The sequence below is a fragment of the Nycticebus coucang genome, chromosome 18 (genome assembly GCF_027406575.1).
Source record: "Nycticebus coucang isolate mNycCou1 chromosome 18, mNycCou1.pri, whole genome shotgun sequence".
In the NCBI taxonomy this organism is placed as follows: Eukaryota; Metazoa; Chordata; class Mammalia; order Primates; family Lorisidae; genus Nycticebus; species Nycticebus coucang.
Window position 1 is genome coordinate 2823037 of NC_069797.1, and position 23830 is coordinate 2846866.

The following is a 23830-nucleotide window of genomic DNA, read 5'->3' on the forward strand; positions in this document are numbered from 1 at the left end:
AGGAGAGCTGGTACAGTCCAGCCTTTGACTCTGGCTGTAGGCACAGATACCTATGAGGTGCTTTCAAAACTGTAGATTCTGGGCAGAGTTGGCAACCTCCAGAGCCACCATCCTGGTTGCTGGACCCCTGGGACCATATAGGGAACCTCGAGAGAAATCAGATATATGCTGAGAATCATCCCCTGAAGGCTACCACACATCTTGAATTCTGAATGCTGAGGACATGGGAACATGCATTTTGCCCCTTCTTCTAATGGATGGTTCTTATTTATACCCAGTAACTGGGGAAATGCATCCAGGATCCTCTGCTGCAGGAGCTCTCAGCAGCAAAATCTCTAGAGGGGACAATAGGGCTGGGGCATTCTACACATCTGGAACTTCCAGGATTCCTCGGAGTTCCTTCGTAGACCCCTGGGCTTCTCCACACCCTTAGACACTTACAGTTTTGGGGTTAGTTCTGGTTTTTGTTCTCTGGCCATCTGTCAGTTAAATCTTCATTCAAAAATAAAGAGATGGCTTGCGGCCTGTGGCTCAAGCGGCTAAGGCGCCAGCCACATATACCTGAGCTTGCAGGTTCAAATCCAGCCCAGGCCCGCCAAACAACAATGACCATTGCAACCAAAAAATAGCCGATCATTGTGGCAGGCGCCTGTGGTCCCAGCTACCTGGGAGGCAGAGGCAGGAGAATTGCTTGAGCCCAGGAGTCGGAGGTTGCTGTGAGCTATGATGCCATGGCACTCTACCCAGGGCTATAGCTTGAGGCTCTGTCTCAAAAAATAAAATAAAATAAAATAAAACAAGTAAAATAAAATAAAATAAATAAAAAATAATAAGAAATGCATGCCAATGAGAGTATATCTTAGTTAATGGTGTAGAATATAAATGTTTTGGCACAGTAACTGAGATAACGCCAGAAAGGCTATGTTAACCACTGTGATAAAAATGTATCAAATGGTTTATGAAGTGAGTGTATGATGCCCCATAATCATATCATTGTATACAGTTATGATTTAATAAAAAAATTAAAAAAAAAAGAAAAGAAATGCATGCCAAATATTTAACAAGTTCCAGAAAATAGTTGTAGGGTGGCTGTAGCCTTCCTCAGCACAGAACCAGTGGAGACAACAGGTGATTTATTCTTCTAGGCAGAAGAAAGTGTTGGAGTGATTTCCCAGGCCTTAAATCACATTGCCAACTGGCCATTCAATAAAAACTCAGGACTCTCTTTATCCAGGCATTGGCATTTGTTTTCTTGTTTCTGAAAATTAATCCATGAGGTCGATTATCAATAGCTTCTTCCCCTTAACCACTGCTCCAGAATAATCTCTTAACATAGAGTGATTTCAGAGCCACAGCTAGACTACTGAGTGAGGCCCAGGGTGGTGAAGGAAGGAAAAGAGAGAAGGAGGATGTGTCCTTCTTGGCTCCTGCAGGGATCAGGGGAACTGGGGAGCATGCCCAGGAAAGACTTGAGCTGGAAGCCCCAGCTTCTGGTGCCAGGGCTGACTGTGGCTCCTGCAAGAACAGTCCTGCCCTGAATGGGGGAGGCTGAGCCCTTGCCAAGGGGCTGCTGGGAGGTCTGGGCTGGTAAAGTGGATGCAGCAGGCAATCTCATCAGGAAGGTCAAGGGCAGGTGTGTGTCCACTCCTAATAATCAGCGGAATTGATTGGCCTGAATATCTTTGTGGTGAAATGATTTTGCAGATGCTTAGTATGGGATTGTGAGATCAACGTGAACCTCCATAGAGGTTATATTAGTTTGCCATCCCACCAGCACTGTAAAAGTATTCCCTTTTCTCCACATCCACAGCAGCATCACACGTTTGAGAGTTTGTGATGTAGGCTAATCTTACTGGAGTTAGGTGATATCTCACCTAACTGAGTGGTTTTGATTTGCATTTCCCTGATGATTAAAGATGATGATCATTTCTTCATGTGTTTGTTGGCCATTCATCTGTCATGTTCAGAGAATTTTCTGTTCAAGTCTCTTGCCCTCATACAAGTGGGGTTGTTTGCTTTTTTTGTGGTGATTAATTTGAGTTCTCTGTAGATTCTAGTTATCGAGCTTTTGTCAGATTGATAACATGAAAATTTGTCTTCCATTCCTAAGGCTCTCTGCTTTGTCTGTGTTACCCTTAGCTCTGCAGAAACTTTTTAGTTTGATCAAATCCCATTTATTTTTGGTGTCGCTACATTTGCCATGGGAATATTCCTCATATTTTTTTTCCAGGGCCACTAACTTGAAGTGTGTTTTCCTCATAGTCTCTTCTAGAATTTATATTGTTTTATGTCTTAAATGTAAATCTTGTATACAGTGAGAATCAATTTCTTTCAGTGTTGAGAGGTGCAGGTCCAGTGTCAGTCTTCCACATGTAGCTGATTAGTCCTCCCAGCACCATTTTAAATAAGGATTCTTTTTCCCAGTGCACGCTTTTGTTAGTCTTATCAAAGATCATACGGCTGCATGTGGCTGGGCTCATCTCTAGATTCTCTAATCTATTCCATAGATCTGCATCTATGTTTTTGTGCCAGCACCTTGCTATTTTGATCACTATACACTTGTAGAATAATCTGAAATGTGGTAACATGATGCCTTCAGATTTATTGTTATTTCTAGCTGGATTTTCCTAGGATGCTAGCATGGAAGCTGGATGGGCATTCTAAGGCCTCTCCTCTGCAGGTTTTAGTGAAGCACTCTGCCTGGTAGATGCTGGTGGTACTACATTGTTTCTTTGATCTTTTCTCTCCTATTTTCATCATTAGGAGTCCCGGAATTCAGCCTGTTGTCTGGTTAGGAGGCTGGAGTCTCCTGTAAACTTGTCTCATTTGATGTGGCCTACTGACTCAGGAGCAGAAGTGGCTAAGTCCTCAAAGTTTCATTCCATCCAATAGTCTCTGGGTACCGCCCCTTCCCTGATGGCATCTCCACTGTGTGAGAAAGAATACCACCCCGGGATTCCACAATGGTGTCAGCCTAGCCAATGTGGACTCCGACAGTGGTTAACTGTGTCCTAGAGGCTTCCCTGAAGATAAAGTCACTCCACTGTGTTTTCTGTAAGTGATTTGTGCATAATTGACCATGAAAAGGGATGGGAAAAAGGAAGGGCAGTCCCAGAAAAACACACTGGAGGAAAGAGAAGGAAGCCTGTGTGGCCTATTGTGGCCTGATGAGAAAACAAGGAGGAAGGAGCCTCTGGACCACCCAAAATAGAAAAGCCACATCTTCAAATCCCTAAGCCACAGATCTCACCTGCTCCTTACCTGGCCAGGCTGAGGATGAAATAATAATTGGAACTCTAGAACACCCCCAAGTTTGGGGTTTGCCCATGATCCCCCCATGTACTGAGGACTGGAGGCAAAAGAGTGTTTCTACAAAGTAGGAGGATGTATCGAGTGATTATAAGATGTACTGAGAGTTGCGGATACAGAGGGCTTTTCGTTCCATCTTTTCTCCCTTAATTATAGAATGTTAGTTACATTACATCGTGTGTTTTGATTAATGAAACTTATTTGGAGTAGTCTATCTGATCCTTCCCCTCTAACATGCTCCACTGACTTTGAAGAATCGACTAATTTTACTTAAAGCAGACAAATAGGCCCTTCAGCCAGGAAATAGTGAGTCTGTGATTCTGTGGGCAAGGAGGATTCCACAGAAAAAGTTGTCTATTCCACAGATAGGCTTCCACCTAGGCCAAGCAAACACTGGGCTGCTAATAATGCAATGCCGAGACCCTGGAACTTCTTTCCATTCTTTGTTTTGTCCCCTTTTTGGATCTGACCTATCTTCCTGACTTGCAAAAGAGTATGTGAAACAAAATTTAATTGAAATAAATTACACATTGTCACATTCCCACATACAGGTTGTGATATGCCAGTGAAATCTACACTTTGATGAATTTGAGCTCTCGCTATACCAGGAGCCTTTTGGATGTACAGGACAGGACATCAAAGAGGTTGTTTTGCCACCCTCATCCACCACAGGGAGGTGTTTGTCCTTGAATGCTGAATTAGCAGCCAACCTTATGGCCATAACCACAGATAACAGTGTTGTCCAGTTGGACCTGGCCCCTTTTTCTGAGAAAGATGCACGCATTAGCTCCTTTGACAGATGAGAAAACAGAAGTCTTGGCAATTAGGAGGAGCTTGCTCAAAGGCATGCAGTTGTTAAGTGCTGGAATTGGAGCTGTCTGTCCCCCAAGTTGAGAACCAGGTGTTCTCCTTGCTCTTCAAAATCATTTGAAGGTGTTTGGGGTAATTTGTGGCTTTTACCTATTGCTGGACGTGACATTATCTTGTTGTTTTGAAGATTCAATGAGATGTTTACCCATGACGCATAGTAAGAGCTCAAATGCTGAAACTTGTCTGTGTGTGTGGGGAGAGGAGATGTGATAGACATTACCCAGCCAAACAAAAACTTTTTCTTTTGGATTGATCCTCATTTCTTCTTACCCTTTCCAGCTTTCTGAACTTCTTTGATAGGGGTAAGGGGAAGGACTTTGGAACGTTTGGTTTTTTGGGTAAGATTTCTGCTTGGTTCTGGTTATCGCTGTGACAAGGTGGTTGTCAGATAGGAAATAAAAAAAGGATAGCCTAGGCCTTGCTCAAGTACATAGATACACTTGTGTATTTGGAGTGACTATCAGTGACCAAGATCACCAGGCAGAAGTGACTTCCTAAGGCTGCATCCCTGTGCATCATGCAGAAGAGTGTGTGCAAAAGCTCTCAGCAAGTGATACAGCCTGATGGCTTATTCCCACACGGCAGAAATTGTTTCAAAAAATTGAGGAGGATGCAATCTTCCCCAACATGTTCCATGAAGAAACATCAGCCTGATAACAAAAAATGGAAGGGGATTGCGACAAGATGGAGGACTGAAGCCAGCTTTCAACAAAGGCTCCCGTCCAGAAGGAGAGTTAAGGGACAGGAATTTAGTAAGTATCCTGGTGGACTTGAGCCTCACCAAGAGAGAAGGCTGAAGAACGCACATCAACACCGCTGAGGCAAGTTGTGATCACAAGGACGCAAACAAAAGGTACAAAATCCACCACCAAGCGGACGGGAGTCCCCCTCCCCCATGAGACCGGCTCTAGAGCCCCACAATTGAACAAGCGGGCAGAAATTAAAGGCCCTCCCACTACACTCCATGGGAGAGACCTTCTAAAAACTGGACCTACCTCCCCTACTGGGGTGCCGTGGCGTTCTCCTGCCAGACATAGGGCTGAATAAAACTTTGGGAATCCTTTGCTGGCAACCCTGAATCTCCGGTGCTCCCCTCCCGCCCACTGAGGTCTGGAGGCCTGTCCCCCAGGACTTCGGATCCTTGGGTGATTTCTCAAGGGGAGTGGACAGTCCCCGAGTTGCGACTGGTCAGCATTGACTCTGAGGCGCGCAAGTGAGGAGAGGGCACCGGGCTGAGGGGGAGTCACGCCTCACGGCACTTCCCTGCAGTGCAGTGCACCAACCCTCCCCGGGCATACGGGGCCCAAGACTGAATCAGACTCTGGCCTCCCCGCTGAGAGCTGAGAACCCCTACTCTCACTCGGGGTCTGAGGGCCTATCCCCCAGGAGTTCGGCTCCTTGGGTGATTTCTCGAGGGGAGTGCACAGTGCCTGAGCTGCGTCAGGTCAGCGCTGACTCTGGGATACGTGAGCGAGGAGAGGGCACTCTGCTGAGGGGAAATCAAGCCTTGGCGGCACTTCCCTGCGGTGCAGTGCAGGAGGCATCCCCGGACAGTAGTATTGCGTAACGCTGAATGAAACTCTAGCTTCCCCCCACACTCCCAATCGGGGTCTTGGGGCCCATCCCCCAAGAGTTCTGATTCTTGGGGGATCTCTTAAGGGGTGTGGAACCAGCACAAACTGCGGCCGCTCAGTGCTGACTCTGGGGCGTGGGACAGAGGAGAAAAGGTTTGCCTGAGTGCCCACATCAGAGCAGCAGTTCCCTGGAGGTAGTTCAACAGCCGTTTTTTCTTTAACGGCAGAATGCTCACTTCTGGATATCCTGAGGCCACACCCCCTGTCTCCCTGGGCAACCAGAGGAGGCCACCGGTGACACGGCTCACAAACCCGGAAGCTTCCAGGGCGGGGCCGACCCAGAGAGGTGTTCAGATGCAATTCTCCAGCAGCAAAGACGTTTGAACTCAAAACAGCCCGTCTTCTGTAGGCGACGACAGGAACAGAGACAGAACCTCACAAAGTTGTCTGTTCTGTTCTGTTCTGTTAGCAGCATCCATCAGGGACGGGGCTAAGCCTGAGTGAACACCTCCTTCCCATCACCTGCATCAAACACTCAAAGATGTCAGGCCCCATCACCTCCTGCTAGATAGCGGCAGTCTGCGGGGGCCTGGAAGACTTCCTTGCGATTCAGGCAGGTGCAAACCCCTGGAGTGTCTGTTCACTGCAGGCAACTGGGTTAGCCATCTGCAGAGATACCAGTGACTGGGTCCGACGGAGGGGCAAAGTGGGGAAGGAGACGTCAACATTCCCAGACTGCTCTGTTTGCGGGGTGGCTCCTCCTGACTCCACGCTGCATTGGGGTGAGCTGTGTCAGAGGAGTCACCAGGCCCCTGTGATCCAGTTCCCAGAGACCTCTTGAACCCTTCCACCCGAGACAAGTGCCGATTGAGACAGTTGATTCGGACCTTTTGAACTGGGCTAATAGACTGAGGACTGTTCAGGCGGTGCCCTGGGTGTGCGATTGTAGGAAGGTTTGATTCTCCTTTTCCAACTGGGGCCAGAGGTGGGCAGGCGGGGTGACTTAATTGCTGATTTTTCCACACAGCTGAGACTTCAAGCCAGAGTAGAAGTTGCAATAGGATCGAACAGAAACCAGCTGAAAACAAGACAGAACCACTTTGCTCCACCACACCAGACAGGGTCCCAGTTTCTCAGGCCACAACACTGTACGGGCCCTCGATAAAACCCCAGGGGAAAAACCAAAGGGAGTAAACCATGGGGCGGAATCAGCGGAAAAACTCTGGTAACATGAATAACCAGAATAGATCAACCCCCCCAAGAAAAGATACGGCAGATGTGACTGAAGATCCCATTCATAAACAACTGGCTGAGATGTCAGATGTCGAATTCAGAATTTGGTTTGCAGACAAGATTAATAAAATGGAATTAGGACTTCGAGGAGAAATTCATAAATTGTCTCAAGAATTTAATGAATTTAAAGACAAAACCACCAAAGACTTAGACACACTGAAACAAGAACTTACAGCCCTCAAAGATATGATAAATACAGTAGAATCCCTCAGTAACAGAATGGAGCAAGCAGAAGAAAGGATTTCTGACACTGAAGACAAAGTCTTCGAACGCTCCCAATCTCTCAAAGAGGAAGAGAAATGGAGAGCAAAAACGGATCACTCACTCAGAGAACTCTCAGATAATTCGACAAAAAACAACATAAGGGTTATAGGAATTTCGGAGAACGATGAAGTAGCTGCCAAGGGCACAGAGGCCCTTCTACATGAAATTATGAAGGAAAATTTTCCAGACATGCCTAGAGAATCTGAAATTCAGATAGCAGACAGCTTCAGAACCCCAGCACGATTCAACCCCAATAAGCCATCTCCCAGACATATCATAATTAGCTTCACTAAAGTTAACATGAAAGAGAAGATTCTCAAAGCAGCCCGGCGAAAGAAAACTATAACGTACAAAGGTAAGAATATTAGAATAACTGTAGATCTCTCTGCTGAAACTTTTCAAGCAAGAAGAGGCTGGTCATCAACTTTTAATCTCCTAAAGCAAAAAAACTTTCAACCCAGGATCTTGTATCCAGCTAAACTGAGTTTCATCTATGATGGAGAAATTAAATACTTCAATGACATTCATATGTTGAAAAAATGTGCCATAAGTAAACCAGCTCTTCAGGATGTTCTCAGACCTATCCTCCACAATGACCAACCCAATCCTATACCACAAAAGGAAACTCACTCAGAAACTTCGGATCAAACTCCAACTTCCACACTGGCGAAAGGATTAAAAATGTCCACTGGACCTTTGAAAAACTCGATACCCAAAATTCCACCAGACTTATCAATACTCTCCATCAATGTGAATGGCTTAAACTGTCCTCTAAAGAGGCATAGGTTAGCTGACTGGATACAAAAACTCAAGCCAGATATTTGTTGCATACAAGAGTCACATCTCAATTTAAAAGACAAATACAGACTCAGGGTGAAAGGATGGTCATCCATATTTCAGGCAAATGGTAATCAGAAAAAAGCAGGTGTTGCAATTTTATTTGCAGATACAGTAGGCTTTAAACCATCAAAAGTCAGGAAGGACAAGAATGGTCACTTCATATTTGTTAAGGGTAATACTCAATATGACGAGATCTCAATTATTAATATCTATGCACCCAACCAGAATGCACCTCAATTTATAAGAGAAACTCTAACAGACATGAGTAACTTGATTTCCTCTAGCTCCATAATCGTTGGAGATTTCAACACTCCCTTGGCAGTGTTGCATAGATCCTCCAGAAAGAAGCTGAGCAAAGAAATCTTAGATTTAAACCTAACCATCCAATATTTAGATTTAGCAGATATCTACAGAACATTTCATCCCAACAAAACTGAATACACATACTTCTCATCAGCCCACGGAACTTACTCCAAAATTGATCACATTTTAGGTCACAAGTCTAACCTCAGTACATTTAAAGGAATAGAAATTATTCCATGCATCTTCTCAGACCATGATGGAATAAAACTTGAATTGAGTAACAACAGGAATCTGCAAACCCATACAAAAACATGGAAGTTAAATAACTTTATGCTGAATGATAGCTGGGTCAGAGATGAGATTAAGAAAGAAATCAACAATTTTTTGGAACAAAATGACAATGAAGACACCAACTATCAGAACCTCTGGGACACTGCAAAGGCAGTTCTAAGAGGGAAATTTATAGCACTGCAAGCCTTCCTCAGGAGAACGGAAAGAGAGGTAGTTAACAACTTAATTGGACATCTCACGCAACTGGAAAAGGAAGAACATTCCAACCCCAAACCCAGTAGAAGAAAAGAAATAACCAAAATTAGAGCAGAATTAAATGAAATTGAAAACAAAAGAATAATACAACAGATCAATAAATCAAAAAGCTGGTTTTTTGAAAAGGTCAATAAAATAGATAAACCTCTGGCCAACCTAATCAGGAAAAAAAGAGTAAAATCTCTAATATCATCAATCAGAAACAACAAAGACGAAATAACCACAGACTCATCAGAAATCCAAAAAATCCTTAATGAATATTACAAGAAACTTTATTCTCAGAAATACGAAAATCTGAAGGAAATAGACAGATACTTGGAAGCACGCCATCTTCCAAGACTTAACCAGAATCAAGTGGAAATGTTGAACAGACCCATATCAAGTTCAGAAATAACATCAACTATACAAAACCTCCCTAAAAAGAAAAGCCCGGGATCAGATGGTTTCACGTAAGAATTCTACCAAACCTTTAAAGAGGAATTAGTACCTATATTACTCAACCTGTTCCAAAATGTAGAAAAAGAAGGAAGACTACCCAACACGTTCTATGAAGCAAACATCACCCTGATCCCCAAACCAGGAAAAGACCCAACAAGAAAAGAAAATTATAGACCAATATCACTAATGAATATAGATGCAAAAATATTCAACAAGATCCTAATAAACAGAATCCAGCAACACATCAAACAAATTATACATCATGACCAAGTTGGTTTTATCCCAGGGTCTCAAGGCTGGTTCAATATACGTAAATCTATAAATGTAATTCAGCACATAAACAAATTAAAAAACAAAGACCATATGATTCTCTCAATTGATGCAGAAAAAGCTTTTGATAATATCCAGCATCCCTTCATGATCAGAACACTCAAGAAAATTGGTCTAGAAGGGACTTTTCTTAAACTGATAGAGGCTATCTACAGCAAACCCACAGCCAATATCATATTGAATGGAGTTAAATTGGAATCATTTCCACTCAGATCAGGAACCAGACAAGGCCGCCCATTGTCTCCATTGCTCTTTAACATTGTAATGGAAGTTTTAGCCATTGCAATTAGGGAAGAAAAGGCGATCAAGGGTATCCATATAGGGTCAGAAGAGATCAAACTCTCGCTCTTCGCAGATGATATGATTGTGTATCTGGAAAACACTAGGGACTCTACTACAAAACTCCTAGAAGTGATCAAGGAATACAGCAGCGTCTCAGGTTACAAAATCAACATTCATAAATCGGTAGCCTTTATATACACCAACAACAGTCAAATTGAAAAAGCAGTTAAGGACTCTATCCCATTCACAGTAGTACCAAAGAAGATGAAATATTTGGGAATTTACCTAACAAAAGACGTGAAAGATCTCTATAAAGAGAACTATTGAAACTCTAAGAAAAGAAATAGCTGAAAATGTTAACAAATGGAAAAACATACCATGCTCATGGCTAGGAAGAATCAACATTATCAAAATGTCCATACTACCCAAAGCAATATATAATTTCAACGCACTCCCTATTAAAGCTCCACTGTCATATTTTAAAGATCTTGAAAAAACATTACTTCGTTTTATATGGAATCAGAAAAAACCTCGAATAGCCAAGACATTACTCAAAAATAAAAACAAAACAGGAGGAATCACACTACCAGACCTCAGACTTTACTACAAATCGATAGTGATCAAAACAGCATGGTATTGGCACAAAAACAGAGAAGTAGATATCTGGAATAGAATAGAGAACCAAGAGATGAATCCAGCTACTTTCCGCTATTTGATTTTTGACAAGCCAATTAAAAACATTCAGTGGGGAAAAGATTCCCTATTTAACAAATGGTGCTGGGTGAACTGGCTGGCAACCTGCAGAAGACTGAAATTGGACCCACACCTTTCACCATTAACTAAGATTGACTCTCATTGGATTAAAGATTTAAACTTAAGACATGAAACTATAAAAATACTAGAGGAGAATGCAGGGAAAACCCTTGAAGAAATTGGTCTGGGTGAGTATTTCATGAGGAGAACCCCCCGGGCAATTGAAGCAGCTTCAAAAATACACTACTGGGACTTGATCAAACTAAAAAGCTTCTGCACAGCTAAGAACACAGTAAGCAGAGCAAGCAGACAGCCCTCAGAATGGGAGAAGATATTTGCAGGGTATAACTCTGACAAAGGTTTAATAACCAGAATCCACAGAGAACTCAAACGCATCAGCAAGAAAAAAACAAGGGATCCCATCGCAGGCTGGGCAAGGGATTTGAAGAGAAACTTCTCTGAAGAAGACAGGCGCACGGCCTTCAGACATATGAAAAAATGCTCATCATCTTTAATCATCAGAGAAATGCAAATCAAAACTACTTTGAGATATCATCTAACTCCAATGAGACTAGCCTATATCACAAAATCTCAAGACCAGAGATGTTGGCCTGGATGCGGAGAAAAGGGAACACTTCTGCACTGCTGGTGGGAATGCAAATTAATACATTCCTTTTGGAAAGATATATGGAGAACACTCAGAGATCTAAAAATAGATCTGCCATTCAATCCTGTAATTCCTCTGCTGGGCATATACCCAGAAGACCAAAAATCACAACATAACAAAGATATTTGTACCAGAATGTTTATTGCAGCCCAATTCATAATAGCTAAGTCATGGAAAAAGCCCAAGTGCTCATCGATCCACGAATGGATTAATAAATTGTGGTATATGTATACCATGGAATACTATGCAGCCTTAAAGAAAGATGGAGACTTTACCTCTTTCATGTTTACATGGATGGAGCTGGAACATATTCTTCTTAGTAAAGTATCCCAAGAATGGAAGAAAAAATACCCAATGTACACAGCCCTACTATGAAACTAATTTGGGACTCTCACATGAAAGCTATAACCCAGCTACAACTTAACAATAGGGGGAAGTGGGAAAGGGGGGAGAGGGGAGAGGGAGGGGAATCGGTGGGATCACACCTGTGGTGCATATTACAGGGGTATTTGCGAAACTGGTAAATGTAGAATGTAAATGTTTTGGCACAGTAACTGAGATAACGCCGGAAAGGCTATGCTAACCACTGTGATAAAAATGTGTCAAATGGTTTATGAAGTCAGTGTATGATGCCCCATAACCATATCATTGTATACAGTTATGATTTAATAAAAAAATAATAAAAAAAAAATGGAAAATATCCAACTAAAAATGAGAATTTCAGACCAATTTCACTAATAAATATAGAAGCAAAAATTCTCAACAAAATCCTAGCCAGATTACAGCTTATTATCAAAAAACTCATACATTATTATTAAGTCAGTTTCATCCCAGTGATGTTAGGCTTGTTTAACATATGCAGATCCATAAACATTATTCACCATTATCAACAAAAGCCAAACCGAAGACCATTTGGGCCTTTTAATAGATGTAGAAATAGCATTCAATAAAATCTAGCATCCTTTTGTAATTAGAACACTGAAGAGTATAGGCATATGTGGCACATTTCTTAAACTGATTGAAGCTATCTATGACAACCTCACAGCTAATCTATTACTGAATGGAGTGAAACTGAAAGCTTTTCCACTTAGAACTGGACGCAGAGAGGCAAGGGTGTCCTCTCTTGCCACTACTATTCAACATAGTGCTAGAAGTGCTAAGCCAATGCAATTAGGCAAGACAAGGAAATAAAGGGCATCCAAATGGCAGCAGAGGAGATCAAACACTCCTTCTTTGCTGATGATCTGATCTCATACTTAGAGAACCCCAAAGACTGGAACCACAATATTCCTGTAAGTCATCAAAAAATACAGTAATGTCTCAGGATATAAAATCAATGTCCACAAGTCAGTAGCCTTTGTATATGCCAATAACAGCCAAGATCAGAGTCTACTGAAGGACACAACTTCCTTCACCATATCTTCAAAGAAAACAAAATACTTAGGAATAGACCTAACAAAAGAGGTGAAGGAGCCTAAAAAGAAAATTATAGAAACCTAAGAAAGGAAATAGCAGAAGATATTAACAAATGAAAGAAAATACCATGCTCATGGCTGAGAACAATCAACACGGTTAAAATGTCCATACTTCCGAAAGCAATCTACCGATTCTACAACATCCCTATTAAAATAGAAACATTGTACTTTCAAGACTTGGCAAAAAATAACTCTTTGTTTTGTACGAAACCAGAAAAAAACCCCATATAGCTAATGCAGTTCTTAATAATAAAAACAAAGCTGGGGTCAACAGTATACCAGACTTTGGGCTGCACTACAAGGCCATAGTGGTCAAAGCAGCATTATAGTGGGACAAAATTAGAGACATAGACCTTTAAAATTGAATAGAAAATCAGGAAATGAAACTAACATGTTAAAACCACCTAATCTTTGATAAACCAAACAAGAACATACACTGAGGAAAAGATTCCCTATTCAACAAATGGTGGTGGGAGAACTGGATATTCACATGTAAAAGACTGAAACTGGACCCGGACCTTTCTCCTGTCAGAAAAATTGATTAGGGGCAGCACCTGTGGTTCAGTGGGTAGGGCACCAGCCCAAAATACCGAGGGTGGTGGGTTCATACCCGCCCCCAGCCAAATTCCAAGAAAAAAACAGCCAAGTGTTGTGACAAGCATCTGTAGTCCAACTACTTGGGAGGCTGAGGCAAGAGAATTTCCTAAGCTCAGTAGTTGGAGGATGCTGTGAGTTGTGGGATGCCATAGCACTCTAAGTGCAATAAAGTGAGACTCTGTCTCTACAAAAAAAAAAAAAAGAAACAAAGAAACAAAGAAAAAGAAAAAGTAAAGAAAAATTGATTGAAGATGGATAAAAGATCTTAATCTTTTACCTGATATTATAACAGGGCCTGTAACTTTTTAGCTTTCTTTCTAAGATATAACATTTAAAAACAAAAATCTTAAAGCTTTGCGACATTGTAATCTGAGAACTGGTTTCTCAATGATCACGAGATGCAAGATTTGTATGTGGCAAGCGTTGTAGGGTTTAGAGAAGGAGAAATGTGCTTGGAAGGTCTTTTTCGGACCCAAATCTATTTTCTCCTCCCTTCCTTATTTCTGCGTTTTGGCTAAAGCAGACTGTCCTTATCATATAGGAAATGAGCTGTAAAACAGTTAAATGTTCAGATGATTTGTTTCACCTTCTACTAGAATTTATCCATAGGTAACAGCCAGATGAGACCACTTAATAATATATGGTTTAAGTAAGTCATTCTCTACACGCTGCATTTGTTGCAATATTAAAAAAAAATCAAATTGTATGAGAGCATTTTCACTGTGAAAATACTTTGAAAATTAAAGATCCACCACGTCTAGTAGTTACAAATGATGCTGCCAGAAATCATTTAGTGAGATGAAAAAATGTTTATAAAGAAAGTTAAAATACAAAAAAAAACTAATAAGAATGATACTCAGAGTACCAACCTATTTCAGAAAGGCATCAGAATTTAACTGCTCACAATCTCAGAAAAAAATGTATCACAGTATTAACAGTGCTTATTTTCATATGAAGACATGTAAGTACCTTTTATTTTGTTCTGTTTGGCACTATTTTTATTTTGATAAACATTGAAAACCTTAATAATTTAAGAATTATTAATATGAGGCATAGAAAGGAAACCTATGTTTTAGTGGAAGCTTTCCTAGAGATTTCCTAAATCATGCAACCTGGGCTGCTAAACTGCAGGTAGTTTTTGACAGAGATATTTCAAAGCTCACAACTGTGGGTTCCCTCAGTACATTCCACTGACTGTGGACTCATTTCTCAAAACCAAATCCATCTTTCACCTTGGCTCCCATTCTCTTCCTTGACTCTCCCCACTACGTAATTACCTAAGCTAGAATCATGAAATAGGTGACATTTGTCACTCGTAATAACCATAGAATTATGCATTTACAGATTTCATTTTCATTTATTGATGAATAGGGTTCACCTGTTCATAACTGTTATTATATTGAAGTGAATATCACTAGAATGTCTCAGTATCTATGCTCACTAAAATAGGTATATTATTGCCTATTTTATTGTATGAAGTGGCCTATGAAGTATTGTCACGTTTTTATTTTTCTCAAATAAAACCCCTTTTAAATATACAAATAAATATGTTTTCAATGTTTTTGTAATTATTTTTTCAGAAATTTTTTCATTAGGACTTTATTGTTCAGTACTATGGCATTCAAAATCGTATCTTCAGGATCATGACTAGTGCTCCATTATTCCTTATTCCCTGATTTTACTACCTCTCACATGAGACTGAGGGTGCTTCATCATGTGAGCCTGGGCCAGTGTACTTGATCTTTCACAAAATACAAAACAGACCTATAGGAATGAGCCCAAGGCTAGAGCTCCTTCACAGCCCAGAAGCTTTTGGAAGCAGTCAGAACTGTGCCACCTCAGCCCTGTTAGGTTTACTAAGATCTGCTCCCCTCTCCTAATACAAATGTGGGAGAGGGAGTGGGGGCAGACACAGCACTTCCCCTAGAAGCTGGGACTCAGTATAAACCAGGATAAGAGGTAAAAAAGGCTGACAAGTTGTGCTTAGAATAACTACCCATGAAAAGGTATTCATTAAAAAGACTACTGAAAAGAAGTAGGGGGAGAATAAATGGTTCCTCCCATTACCATAAACCCCATGATTAACCGAAGAAATATTAGAAACCCTCAAGTGAAGGCCAACAGTCTTTTCCCAATAGTGAACTAGGCCATTCTTTCGTTATTTTCTTCCTTCCTCCCTCCCTCCCTTCCTTTCTCTCTCTCTTTCTTTTTTATGAAACTAGTCTATTCTAAACCTAGAGCCCTGGAAAAAGTTTAGTGAACACATTGGAGTGAAGTTACTTTCCATGACAATGACAGTACCTTGGCCTCATGCAGATGAACGCTGTACATGGGCAGTCCCCTGGCGTGCTCTATGAACTGATAATCAGCTTCTGCTGAAGCTATGCCACTGAGAATAAAAAGAAACAATATTACATTACGGTTGCTATCAATATATGCAAAAAAGAAGTGTTCAAAACAGAGCCAGGGGTGGCTAAGATTAGATAGCTTGGAGTAGAGGATGTAACCCAGGAAAGTAGGCAGAAGACTAGGAAATGGGAAAACAGCCTCAACTCTAGCATTTTTCTCTTAAGATCATCTCATCTAGGGCAGCACCTGTGACTTAGTGAGTAGGGCACCGGCCCCATATACCGAGGGTGGTGGGTTTGAACCCGGCCCCAGAAAAACGGCAACAAAAAAGAGCCAGGCGTTGTGGTGGGTGCCTGTAGTCTCTGCTACTCAGGAGGCTGAGGCAAAAGAATAGCCTAAGCCCTAAAGCTTTAGGTTGCTGTGAGCTCTGACACCATGGCACTCTACTAAGGGTGACAGAGTAAGACACTATCTCTGAAAAAAAAGTAAATAAAAAAGATCCTCTCATCTTAACGTGCTAACAGCAATGAGTCACATAACTCCACCCTTATGATTTGTATGTTAAGAGAGTTGATTTTTATTATTTCTACTGGTGAAGAAAGCCACAGAATTAATGGGTATAAGTTAACAGAGAATTTTTTTTAAGTGACTTCATTTCTATGATATAGAAAAATTCTTACTCCCTACTTTTATGTTGCCAGGACTGACCATAATGAACACTGTAATGACTTGCATTTCATTTTATACCTATGATAGATAATCACATTCTGTCCACACTACAAATATTTCTATTCTTAACCCTAACTCAACAAATTTTAAGCTCCTAGAGAACAAGTCCATATTCCATTAATCTTTATATTCTCCAAGGCATTTCCGTACCTGATAATTCATATTAGAACTACACAATAAAGACCTGTTGATTACAATTTAAACAACAGTAACATTTTGAGAGTGAAATGATGTATTTATTTTTTAAAGAAAAGTCAATAAATGTGGCCTGTTTTCTAATATGTGAAAGTTTCTTGAAGAACGTTTACAGAGTATTTTATAAATCTGCAGTTTTCTTTTTTGTTGCAGGTTTTGGCCGGGGCTTGGCTTGAACCCACCACTTCCAGCATATGGGGCCAGCACATACTCCTTTGAGCCACATGCATCGCCCTATAAATCTACAATTTTCAATGACAGAACAATTCATAATTGTGTAGCTAGGCTTTTAAAAACTTTTGTAAAAACCCATTCTCTTTTCACACAGATAGAAACATTCCCAAAGTATAATATGGTATTGAATTACTAATGTAATTTAAGTCATCTTTTAGCTAAGCCAAAGGAGTCATCTTGTGTGCACAAAGTAACATCTGTGTATTACTAGGTTTCTTCAGTTTTTCTTTTTTTTTTTTTTTGAGACAGAGTCTCACTCTGTTGCCCTAGCTAGAGTGCCATGGCTTTATCACAGCACACTGCAACCTCCAACTCCTGGGCTAAGTGAACCTGCTGCCTCAGTCTTCTAAGTACATGGACCTACAGTGTCAGCCATGAGCTATGGATAGTTTTTCTGTTTCTAGAGACAGGGTCTTGCTCTTGCTCAGGATGGTTTGGAATGCCTCAGCTCAAACAGTCTTCCCAGCTTGGCCTCCCAGTGTGCTGGGATTACAGTGTGAGCCGCCACACCCAGCCCCACCTCCACATTTCTGTTGCTATTTTCCTGCATACATCACCACCTACAATTTTAATTCAAATCTCAATACCTTCTCCTTTCTTTTTTTATTTACAAATCTCAATGCTTTGTTATCTCCCTGGCTTTTTACCACAATACTAAAAACGATTAAAAGGCAGAAGAAATAGAAATGCCAAACATGTATGTGTATATGCTTGTTTCCAGTGTGTATAGGTTAAAGGAAGAGGAGGTGTCCTAGGGAAAAGTGCATTCATGCAGTAAATGAAGCATTTGAACATGAGCATAGGGCCTCATATTACAGTCACCCAACCAATGACAGGAGATGTCAGGGGGTGCGGGTTGGCTTGATCAGAGCTAGGTTATCCAAAAAGAAAACTGGATAATCCCCAAAACTGTGCTCAAATGTCTACCAAGTGTTGCAAGAGACCCTATTTAAATCTACCATGACCAGTCTCCCTCCAGGAAGCACGACAACATACATTGTGCTTTGTAGAAATTTACCGCCAAGTCCTCCATCTCCTCGGTGTCAATGGTCCCAAAATAATAATCAGTATGTGACTTGATTTTGTTGACATCCTCATCATCAACATAGTTTCCACGTTCCGCCTGGATTGTGTAGGATTCCAGGAGGGCACGAGTCACAGGGGGACAGGGCAGGCGCCCAGAAACAATGTGTGCCCAGAACTGGAGGCATAGGAGGTATCTGTGAGGAACACAGGGAGAAAAATTAGTTAAGACTGCAGCACTTCTAATCCTTCTTGCTGATGTCCCTTTGGAAAGAAATATACAATATAGACCCCCTTCATATCCATAGAAAAAAGGGTATTCTCTATGAAGAAGCCTTCTCTCAATCCTTGGGCTCCTAACCTTTGGTTTATTACAGAAACTGAGTTTCAAAGGCTAATGAATAAAATGGTAATGTTATCTATTTGTGTTTTTTTTCTTTTGATATAGAGTCATATTGTTTTGCCCTTGGTAGAGTGCCGTGGCATCCCAGCAACCTCCAACTCATGGGCTTAAAGGATTCTCTTGCCTTAGCCTCCCAAGCACCTGGGATTACAGCACCTGCCACAATTCCTGGCCTTTTGTTGTTGTTGTTGCAGTTGTCATTGTTTACGTTTCCTGGGGTGGGTTCAAACCCGGCACACTCGGTGTACATGGCTGGCACTGTAACTAACCACTGTACTACCGGCACCAACCCTAGAACGGAAATTCTTAACTGCTGTTCTGGTCATAGTCGATGATTACTGTTAGAATAAAGTAAAAATGCCAATCACATCAATTGTCTTCTTAGATTTAAAATGTTAACAAACATTTGCTTGCCATTCTAAAGTTCTGAAGATTAATGAAATTTTAAAAATAATGAGAGTCTTAATCATTGGCTAGAAGAAGCTAAGGTTACCCTTCTTTATCATCTCTACCCACTTCACGTTACTTTCTTTTTTTCCTAAAAGAACTTTAACAATTATAAGAAATCCCTACTTTGAAGCCCTTACTTGTCTACTCAGTCCAGCTAAAGAGGTGCCTCACTCAGTTTAGTAGAAAAGGCATGGGCTTCGGAGCCAGGAAGAGCTGGCTCTCTATGACTTAGTGCCATGTTAACTCACTTGCCTAAGGTGAATCTCCTACCTATAAGAGGAGAAGAACTTGACATTCTTTTGAAAGGAAGGGTAAAAATTACATAACATTAATTAGATACCTGCCTGGGAATCAATAACTTAGCAAGTTATAAGAATTATTGGCCATAATAGTTATTCTTATTTAATGTTCCAAGTGATGGACTACATGGACAGAAAGAATCTGAAAAGGAAAAAAATGAATTTTTGTTTTCCACCAAGTAACATGCACAAACAAGAGATTTTAAGTGTATTATTATTTTTTTTTCCTTTCAGGCAAACTACTGATCCTGCTGACGTCACCACCCATCCTCTGAAATCAATGACCCTACCCTCATTCCCAAAGATCTTTTGGAGACTACCATTCCTATTAGCAGCTAGCCAGCTTCACCTTATGAACATTTTTGCCCGGCCTAGGTTTGGGAGCCCAGTCTTCTTCCTGCTCTCTACACAAGATGGTCAAATGGGGAGTGCTGGTGCAACTGATCTAGATTGTGTGCACAACCCAGCACACAATCTAGATCAGTTGCACCTGAATTACAACCCAAATCTTTCATCATGCAGGGCAGGGACTCTGCTCGTCATCATCATCCCTGTCCACGGGTAACAAAGTACTTGCTACATGACAATGCTTGATGATTTTCTGAAAGAATAGATGTTGTCTCTCTATCACTAACATTGAGAATTTCTGTGGCTTGCAGGAACACTATTTAGAATGAGGAGTAGATGCTTCCTCAACCCATACAACAATATGAGCATCAGAGGACTTACTTTAGGAAATTAAATTTTAAACTATGGTTCCTGGTTAGCCTCAGATTCTTAGCAATGGTGCTAGTTCACCACACTTTCTCATACTTTTATAACCCAACCACAAAGATTCCATCTCGTTGCTTCTCACATGGCTCCCATCCCATTTTCAAAGCATACATCTAAGTCCTAAAAACATCAGATAAAGATGGCAAGACATTTCTGAATTTTTAACTCCGTCTATTTCACACAGTGCTATGACACATTACTCTAAATAGTCTTCTCGGCTGCCTCAAAATGTTCACCCAAGTCATGAGAATGATTTCCATGGTGACATTTAAGTTGCCAGGCCACAAGGACAAGCAGGTGGTTGGTCTCAGGCTATACCACTAAAGTCTTTAGTGAACTCAGTAGACAGTATCTTTCCTCCCACTAGACAGGCAGACAGTTAAAGCCCCATTGATACAGAAAACCAAGGTCCTTACCAGTTCAATAAACTTGTAATCATGATCATCCCCCAAAATTACAGCAACAAGGAGAATACACATAGTGTGTTGGGTCACAATGCCCCAACTGCAAGCATTCTTTACAGGTACTCCAGGGGCTTCTATGGGGATGCTTCATCTTCTACACAAATAAAGGGGTCAGGTTTTGTGCTCTAGGCAGCTCATTGTGCATAACAAAAGCTCCTATTCATTATTGACTCACTCACGAGAATGCAATCAGAGCTTAATTAGTACATTCCTATTCAACAAGAAGTGGTAAAGAAAGAAAAAGAAAGACCCATCAGTTATTCAATTTTAGGAAGAAATCTCTTATCATTCCTTTTTTTTTTTTTTTTGAATTGAGACAGAGTCTCACTTTGTCACCCTTGGTAGAGTGCCATGGTGTCATAGCTTACAACAACTCCCTTGCCTCAGCCTCCCAAATAGCTGGAGTTACAGGCGCCCACCTCAAAGCCTGGCAACTTTTTTTTTCTTTCTTTTTTTAGCACGCCTGGGACGGGTTGGAACCCGCCAGCCCCGGAGCCTGTGGCCGGCACCCTATCCACTGAGCTATGGACCGCCCAGCCTGTCATTCCTTTCTGACGTTATTATTGTGCACTCTTTAAAGTACCTATCTAACCTGTTACTTGGCAACAAATTTGGCCTAGCAGAGCATCAAAGACACAGGAACCAGAGATGAGCATTTTTTCCCATAAGACCATCTAGTTTCTCAGAAGTGCATACACTGCACACAGTTGACCTTGGCCACGAGATAAGCCATTTTAAAAGGCTGTACATAAAAATGACTGTCACAAAAAGGAAAACACTCTGTAGTTACCATTCAAATTCTCTCAGAAACAGTAAATATTCTCTTCTTACTAAACTGAGTCCTTTATTTGCAATTGAAGTGCAGTATGTCTTAATAGCCCACACACTCTCCGAGACGGAATTGGAATAGCTATTGACTCTACAAGGGAAAGCCTACTTAGTTTGGTGGTTTGGGTGGGGTCAGGGGACAAAAAATTACCAGTTCAATTGCCTCTTAAAAATAGTTTCATTTTTCTATCTCTATTATCACCTTTGTTATGAGACTAGTGTACAGATACGTGAGTTCTAAAGTAAAAATCACCAGTATTAAAGTTTTGGAGACTAAACATCAGTGACTTTTTAAAAGACCACATAGAAAACAAAGTTTCCCATTATATCATTTTTTTATGTTTCCATTTCTTAAATGGAAAACCAAGAGCTAAAGGGAGTAAAATTTTTTGAAATTGACAACATTTCAAACTAATTGGGATTACTCAATTCTAAAGAAACTTTTAAAGCTTACCTTAATTAAAAACTGTTAGTTTTCAACCCTGAAATTACTACTATGCTCCCAGAAATAAATAAATGGTATACGAAAAGCTTAATTTAAAAATGCAAAAATAAAGTACGTGGTAATACTCTCAGTCATCTGAGAAGCACATGATAGGTACAAGTTGACATTGAAGGTAAAAAGCCAGTTGCGATCTGTAAGAATTAAATATCATGATCATTTAAACAATCAATAGAATAACATTTTTGATAAAACTTAATCAAACGGTACAGACCAATCTCACTGCAGATCCATGTGCAGAATTTTATTTTGGTAAATGAATACAATTTACCAAACAAAAAGAAAATAAAAAATTAGAAATCAATTGCACAAATAACCCATCATTAATATTAATACATTCACTTCCTGAAAAATATTCATTTCTACTTTAATAAATGTTTATATGGTGATTCATTATGCAAACATTTTAATATGACCTCCAAGTAATAGTTTAGAAATAAGATTTCTTTTAATCACAGGATTTTCAGTTGCCAAATAATCTCTGCCATTTTCTTAAAAAAATGAAAATTAAAAAACAAAAAGCATTGCAAGATTTCTACTTTGTTGGGGGAAGGGAATAATACTACTCAGTGTATTACTAATAGGATGTAGTATTTGAATAAAGTGTGAAAGGGATACCAGAAAGGGGAAGGTTTGGTAAAACTTCACAATACTTAAAGACAACAAAATTGTTCCCCAGGCTTTATACAATAAGTTTAAGTATACTCAAATAACATCAAGTTTTCTGTGTTGTGATCTAAAGGATAATCATTCATATCATAAATGACTTCTTAAAAATAAATCTTACCATTTATGCATTAAAACTTAATGTTGTGATGTGTCTCATTTTGAATGCTCAAAATAATAAAACTATAGGGAAAGGGGCAGGTATTACTTTCCTAAGAGTATTCAAATCACTCCATTAGACTGAATTTAGAGTTCTGCTCCAAGTTCACAGGATTTTTAAATAAAAACAAGGCTGTGCATATACACCTTAAAAGATCTCTCCAGATCTCTAATTTCTTGACTTGAAGTTTGTTAAGTCCCATCTTCTTCTTCAATGTATCATTTTATCTTTTTCTCCCCCATGTGTCATTTTATCTTTTTCTTCCTGCCAGCACACTCCCTTTCCTCTAATTCAATAGTCCACAAATAGTTACTGAATGGCTACTGTGGACATATATGCACTTTTGCTATATTTGAGGCACTACATCACTGTTCTACTAATAATGCCAATCCTACCAAAGTCAGATTTCAGGTTTACTTTACACATATAAAAATAGGATACTGGGATACAGGAGTTTTCTGAGTACTGTTAAATATTATGTCTCTTGCCTTGCAGCACTTTGGTGACAGCATCAAGCATCCATGCACTGTGTATCAAAACATACTTTTTGGAGGTGACTGCCACTCCAGAATGAAGCAATGTCATCACAGGATTATGGTTTCATAATGTTTCCTTGTTGACTTTTTTCTAGGTATTAACACAGCACTTGAGTGCCTGGATATGACTACAGGAACAAATTTCTAATAGAATGCCTATGTTTTCTAAAAGGTAATGAAATGTAGCCATAACACTAGTCTTTTTCTAAAGTGACAAATACAAATTGTATATATTTCTGGTTCATGATAATATGTTGTAAAGTATGAATACATTCTGGGATGGCTAAATCAAGCAAATTAACATAGTTGTTAAACCTCAGATATGTTTTTGTGTTGAGAACACTCAAAATCTACTCCCAGTCATTTTCAAGTTAAATTTTCATTTCATTTTATATTGCCACATCATTTTTACCCGGCTATATAGCAACAGACCTTCTAGCTATAAACAGTTTATATATTAATCATGTGCAAGCATTCAACAGATGGAGTCTTTTCAGGTAACTTTGAGAAAATAAAGGTTTTAAAGACAAATTTTCAACAAGAACAATGAGGTTGATGTTTGTCACAACTCAAAAATTAACGTTTATCTTCGCTAATTATCTTTTGACTGAAAGCTACAATGAAATCTTGGCAGAGATGAGGCTTAGCGAACTCAGCTGGTTAGAGTGGACATTTGA

The 23830-nt window shown here is 40.2% G+C and overlaps 1 protein-coding gene across 1 annotated transcript in view; it reads right to left on the reverse strand.

Moving 5' to 3' along the window:
* LOC128570233 (band 4.1-like protein 2) overlaps positions 1-19583 on the reverse strand; it is a 72590-nt gene extending 53007 nt beyond the window's left edge. The window contains exons 1-2 of the mRNA XM_053569186.1: positions 19573-19583; positions 18045-18268 (exon numbers count right to left, since the gene is read on the reverse strand). Of these exons, the coding sequence (XP_053425161.1) occupies positions 18045-18268; positions 19573-19583 (235 nt within the window). The remainder of the gene's footprint in view (positions 1-18044; positions 18269-19572) is intronic.
* Positions 19584-23830: the final 4247 nt, after the last annotated feature.